Genomic DNA, 6,731 nt, shown 5'->3' with positions numbered 1-6,731 from the left:
ATGTGGAGTGTATGCATAGACTTTTATTTGGGTCAGCTATTAAACAAGCAAAATGACTGGTTAAAGGGACACAACCAGTCACCATGTAGTGATTAAATAAGCCAAATTGTTGTTCAGACGAGTAGAGGTATTTTGCAACACTTAAATAATGGATAGTGCCTTGTCATTATAGTTCCCTATCATATTTTTATGTACCATGCATAATTTCTTATCTAAGCTGTCACCTGCAAGTTTCTCAACAACTTATCTCTTCATTATTGTGTTAACCTTGTCCATTATACAGAAAATGGTTGTCTTTGTCATGCGATAAGGCTGTCTAGAACGATGTCACGAATACTTAGTGTTTTTTATATCAATGTACATTATCAATGTATAACCTGACAAGGGTCGTTAGACGAGGTTAGCTTGAAGTTGTGGCATGTTAGTATAAAAACTAATTTCACGACAATACTGATATTCTCAAACCTTATGCATGTGGAGATAGCACCAGAATAGATGCCTATGGAAACTAGAGGATTGGGAAGAATGTGATAATCTCCAAATCTGAAGTAAGTTGATCTCTACCCCTTATATTCAATTTATAGCAGTGTCGTGAGTAGCAAACTATCTAAAATCAATCAAATCACTTTGCAATCTGCAACAAAACAAGATGGGCACAATGTATGTTTTATCACAAGTCATAGGATCTTCATTCCCTCTGCGAGCACTGCTCTTTTCCTTTTTCTAATGCATACCTTTGTATTTTGTCCTCGTTCAATGTGGTACGGTCATATGAGATTATTAGTAAAGGGGAATACGTAGATCAAATGTAGATGCCATTTTTTGTGTGTGGACAGGTGTTACAGTAGATGTTCTCCATGGGAAACTCAGCACCAGTTAGCTCATATTGTATCGTCTGAAATTTATGTTCGGACTGAGTGACAACTTGTGTTTTGTATTCATTGTGCTTGCATGTTCTTAATGATGAAGAGGAACGGTGTGGAATACACAAGGTGGACAAGGCTAGCACATCGAGGTCAAGTTTATTCTCTAGGACCAACCATGGAAGTGAATCTTCTGATGATATTTGGCTATCATTAAGAATTCTATATCAATTCTTTAGAAATAATTTGTGTGATATTGATAATGTTTATTCGACATCAGTTCAATCTATTTGGTTTAGCGTATTTATAATAATATTACATATTTATATCGTCAATATAATGTTAGTGTTATAGTGATATTTTGTCACACGGATTTTGCATATCATAGTGATGTTTGTGGTTCTATATCTATATTTCATACTAATTTTTATTCCCGTGGCAACACACGGCAGAGACCTAGTAAATTCTTAAATTGCTTAATCATTGGTACGCAACTATGGTCAATTATAAATATTGTTTTATATATTAAGCATTAGTATTTGATAGAAATATTAAAATGCTAGTTAGGTAACTAGAATACATCAACATCTCGCTGAGTAGGTAACAGATTCATCATACTGATCTTCTACTTCTATAGGTAGTCCTTCTATAGGTAGTCGTTCCTGACTCGCTACCTCCACGCAACTGGTGTCGTCGTGGCCGCAACGCCACATACCCGCGTCGTTGTATGCCTACACGCCATTAACGCCACATCCTCTGTCAATGACAAACAGGTATGACTCGATCCCACCAAGAAATATTTAATTATTTTAATATTATGTTAGTATATTACTGTTTTAGTACTACATCAGTAGAGTAATAAAACATATGGGTCATCCATTTTGGATATCACTTCTCACGTATGTCAAAAAATGTGAGATTTGCCTGTCCAAAATTGTCACTTATTTGGATAGCCTCCGAGTGACTGACATAACATGATTATTTATGACGAGTTATGCGATTCAAATGAAATTTAATGGCATAACATACATTATTCTCCACTAAACCATGTTCAGGCATGTAGGTGGCGAATAATGGGGTTATAATGCCAGAATTCCGTTCGAACCCTATAGACTTGTTATAAATACCATGCTACATCGATCACTTTTAGATGGGTTTAGAACATATCCTTATCTATAGACAATATAAATCATTCAACATTATGTAACTTGCTTTATTCTATAGCCTCAAATATGTTAGAGGATTATCGGTGGATGTATGATAGTTAGAATAGAAGTCAAGCTTAGTCAGTTGAATGGATCACTAAGACTAACAATTTTATCAACCATACAACTTCTTTGTCGACTATCAATAAGTTCCGGTGTCCATGCAACAAGTGCTAGAATGCAAAGATATTTGACAAGACCACAATTAGTAAACACCTATGTGAGAATGGTTCCATGGAAGATTATGAAATGTGAGTGCTTTACAATGAGAAATACACCATAGTTTTTGTAGAAGAGGAAGATAGTAATAGCATGGGCATCGATAGGATGGATGGGATGCTTGAAGATATGCTACCAAAATTTAACCTAAACATTGGAGACGAGCCGATGTTGGAGGTTAAGGAGTTTCTTAGGCTTCTCAAAGTTTTGAAAGAGCCATTACATAAACACACAAAAATGTCCTTACATGCTTTTATGCCTCGCATCATGGCTATTAAGTAGATTTTTTCTCCAACAATTATTACAATGGTCTTATGATTTTTTTTGGGATGTTCTTTTGAAGCCTCATAAAACTGCCTAAAGATATGTACAAATTTAAAAAAGTACTTAAAGGGCTCGATATACATTACTAGAAGATTGATATCTATCTAGATAATTGCATGCTTCTCTAGAAGAAGCACAAAATACAAGTGCTTAAAATATGGCAAAACAAGGTACATCGAGGTCATAAATGATGATGGTGAAACAATTACAATGGAGGTTTTTCATAAGCAACTTCGTTACATGCCTATTGCACCTCGACTAAAATGACTGTTTCTTTATAAAAGAACAATCATGCACATGCACATACGGTGGCACAAGAAATGTGAGCGAGAGAGCAAAGAAATGATAGTGCACCCTTTAGATGGAGACACATGGAAGGCTCTAGACAACTTTGTTCTAGAGTTTGCTAAGGATGCGAGAAATATTCATATTGGAGAGAGTGATTGATGGCTTCACACCTTAGAGTCAAACCACCACATTGTACTCATGTTGACCCGTGTTTACTATTCCATATAGCCTTCCTCTATCTCTTTGCGTGAAGTATGAATTTATATTTCTTTCCCTCATCATATCAGGCCTCGAATATCTTGGACCAAAGCTTAACGTGATATTAAAACCATTAATTGAAGAGTTGAAAGAATTGTAGAAAGGAATCAAAGTTTATGAAGTAATCAAAAGCCATAAAATCACCTTTCAGACCGCATATTTGTAGTCAGTTTATGATTTTTTGGCCTAAAGGCATTTTTTCGGACGGAGTGATCATGGCAAATTGACTTGTTCCGGCTACTATTTAGCTACTCTATGCTTCTGTGTCATGTGAGGAAACTGCTAACTTTCACAACAACAAAAATGCTATACAAGCATGTCCTCGAGATTTTAGATTTACTATTCAACCGTTTTATTTGAGATTTGTGGGGGTAAAAAATGCAATAATCATGTGATTGTGTGGTCGTTTGGATTTCAAATTTGATGTTGGTGGCAATACATACATACGTAAAGTGAAGCAATACGAGGGCCCCCCTGAAACTCAAAATTCTCAAAACGTAGGAACATGAAAAACACAGGTGGATGCAACATAGGAAAAACAGATGAACTCAACCAAAGAGAGAGGAGCAGAAAGGGAAGTTTCTATAAGGTCCAACCTTATTTTTGTTTGCCTCCAAATTTTCTTTGGAATATGAATTCATGCATCATTATAGGAATACAAGGAATCTCATAGGAAGCAATCATTTTTTCCAAAAGGGCATACATTTTCCTACAGGATTGTAGTCATCCAAAATACTTATGGTTTTCTAATAAATCCGGGTGAATGCCTTTGATCTAAAAAATTCATATGGTTTTCCATTTGTTCTGAAGAGAGCCTAAGCATCTGCAATTTAGCACATCAATTTGTGCACCGCTTGTTCAGATAAGCACTAGATCAAGAAGACACAATTTGCAAGCTAAATTGCCATAGCTTCTTGGCCAACTCAGCATCTGAAGCTTGTGAGCTCGGGTTGGCTACATCACAATTGGTGAAGTACTTTCCACTTATCCCCCTCACTTGAGGATGCATTGCAACATAGCATGTCGTTGCAGCACCCTGAAAAAAGATGAAACAAAGTTGATTAGGATCAGTGCATGATCTGCAAATGCGCCAGCAGTAAAATAAGAGGTGAAAACCTACCTGCTCAACTGTTCTACATATGATTCTTCCAATGGAGTTCAGTAAAGCTGCAAGGTAGGGATAACAGTTACCTATGATATTTTAACTTGAGATCCATGTAAATGTTTTTCAGAAGCTACAAACCCTTCCCTATTCTGCTACTCATATGATAAATAAAACTGATTGCAAGACTTGAGGAAATACCAGAGACAATAGTCCTGTTCCTAAAAAGGTTAGTCATGATGACACCAGGATGAACTGCATTGGCTGAAATATTCACTCCATCCTCCTGTTCAAGAAGATAACCTCTTTCTTTATTGTGCAGTTCATATATTCATATGTACCAATAGTTATTCAGTAACAAAGGCCTGAGATACCTTGAGTATTCGAGACAGTTCATTAGAATGAAGAATATTGGCAAGCTTGGATTGCCCATAAGCAACAAAGTCGTTCAAACTGTGTAAGGTCAAAACAACAAACTTGTTGGTATCGTTTATGAGAAACATAATCAATCGTTTCAGTAGAGTTCAGATTAGTCTCAGAATGGATTACCTAGATGGATCATGAATTTTGTCAAAACATATCCCTTCACGATAGGTTATGGAATGCGCCGAAGATGTCAAATTGACAATCCGTCCCTCGATACCGCTGTCCCTACATGTCTTCTTCATGTTTTCTAGCAAGAGGTTCGTTAGAAGAAAATGGCCTGCCATATATATATCCCGGTTAATCGCTAGTGCATTATCAGGAATCATTCTCATAGGTCATAAGACGAGCAAGGGATACTCTTCTACAGAATAATGTAAACAAGAGATGTCGCACAAAGAAAGTAGTTAGAATTCGAACAATACGCTTAGCAAAGGCTAGCTGTAGTGTGTACTGGTATAAGAGGACACACCAATGTGATTTGTCGCGAAATGCAGTTCCAGGCCGTCGCAGGAACGTGTGCAGCTCCTTGTCATCACTCCAGCATTGTTGCTGTCGAAAAGAACACCAAGTCAACCAGCCAAACACATACTACTATGATTTTAGGCTGGCTTTTGACAGCTCGTGATAGCAGTGGCACGACGAAGTAGTAGGATTGGTACTTACATGAGAATGCTGAGAGGCAAGTTTAGAGAGTCAAAATTGGAGGCGAATCTCCTTACGGAAGCTATGGAGCTGAGGTCCAGCTCCAGAACGTCAATCCGTGCGACGGGGATCTTAGCCACGATGGCCTCCCTGGCCTTGAGCCCGGCGGAGACGTTGCGGACGGCCATGACGACGTGCACGCCGCGCAACGCCAGGACACGCGCCGTCTCCAGCCCGATGCCGCTCGACGCACCTGCGCTGCGCAGGTACGTAGTCTCAGCTCAACACCGGCATTCCTTCGCTGCAAATGAAAATCTCGGAGTCCGACTAGCCCGAAGCTGGCCGGATTTGGTGGCCGCCGTTTCAACTCCAGTCAGGCTCAGGCCCATAGTGGCAGTCATTCCCGTTGAAATACGTCTTGGATGTTTTGTCGCCAAGCTCAGAGGCGGGGTGGAAGCTAAATGGATTAGCATAGAAGCGTGTTTTTAAGTACCTGTGATGACGGCGACCAGACCTTGGCCGTCGACGCCGGCGGTGACATCCTCAGCCGTGGAGGCGCTGGAGAAGCCCGATGAGCCTTTGCGGTAGAACCACCGCATTCTGGCAGCAGATTCGGACGGCTCTGTGGCTTGGGTTGGGATGGGACGCGCGACTAATAAGGACAATAAATAAGATAGGGCCATAAACAAGGAGCAAACGACAACAGGACCCACTTACAGTTTATTTTATTAGGCCATTCCTAATGAAAGTTTTATCATAATTTTATTTTCATTAAATTAGATGACATATCACCATATTTAATGATATGACACGATATTTATGATCAGAGAGATACAGAGAGTTTAATGGAAGGAGAGAAGCTTTCATCCAGGTGAAACTCAGGATACATGATTTCATAGATGAAAGTTGATGTGTCAATTTTGAAAAACCTTTTGAAAATTCTCCCCCTTCATCAAGGAAACCTTTATCTCAAATCTATGATGGTTCCATCTGGATAGTGGTTGCAAATATAGTCCAAAATGTTAAATTCACATCAAACTCATATTTAGATTAATTTTAATGTTCAAATAATATATTATGAACATATGATCTTTAGCAAACTGAGAGCACCTAGAGGGAGGATGAATAGGTGATCCTATAAAATTCAAACACTAATAGCCATAAAACTTAGTTATGAGTGTTAGTACGGCTAAATAACTTGAAGCGAGTTCTTGTGAACACAAATAATCACAGAGAGAGCAATCACAAGAGACACACGATTTTATCCCGTGGTTTGGCCAAGTAACACTTGCCTACTTCCACGTTGTGGCGTCCAATGGACGAGGGTTGCACTCAACCCCTTTCAAGCGATCCAATGATCAACTTGAATACCACATCTTTATTCCTTTAGAGTCTTATCTCGTT

The 6,731-nt window shown here is 38.7% G+C and overlaps 1 protein-coding gene across 2 annotated transcripts; it reads right to left on the bottom strand.

Annotated features, from left to right (window-relative positions):
• Positions 1–3,720: 3,720 nt before the first annotated feature.
• On the bottom strand, positions 3,721–5,965 carry LOC100192507 (Short-chain dehydrogenase TIC 32 chloroplastic). 2 transcript variants are annotated; one of them, XM_020552985.2, is made up of 8 exons: positions 5,821–5,965; positions 5,349–5,585; positions 5,155–5,234; positions 4,809–4,962; positions 4,634–4,712; positions 4,461–4,545; positions 4,278–4,324; positions 3,721–4,193 (listed from the first exon to the last, which is right to left on the bottom strand). In XM_020552985.2, exons 2-8 carry the CDS (start codon positions 5,513–5,515, stop codon positions 4,032–4,034), a joined length of 774 nt encoding a protein of 257 aa, XP_020408574.1. In that variant the 5' UTR covers positions 5,516–5,585; positions 5,821–5,965; the 3' UTR covers positions 3,721–4,031. The 2 variants fall into 2 exon arrangements, with proteins under 2 accessions (XP_020408574.1, NP_001170354.2); NM_001176883.2 differs by having other exon boundaries at positions 3,780–4,193; positions 5,349–5,580; positions 5,821–5,953.
• Between the last annotated feature and the right edge of the window lie 766 nt (positions 5,966–6,731).

This window comes from Zea mays, chromosome 1 (assembly GCF_902167145.1).
Source record: "Zea mays cultivar B73 chromosome 1, Zm-B73-REFERENCE-NAM-5.0, whole genome shotgun sequence".
NCBI classification, from domain to species: domain Eukaryota; kingdom Viridiplantae; phylum Streptophyta; class Magnoliopsida; order Poales; family Poaceae; genus Zea; species Zea mays.
This window is presented reverse-complemented; position numbering and strand designations above follow the sequence as displayed.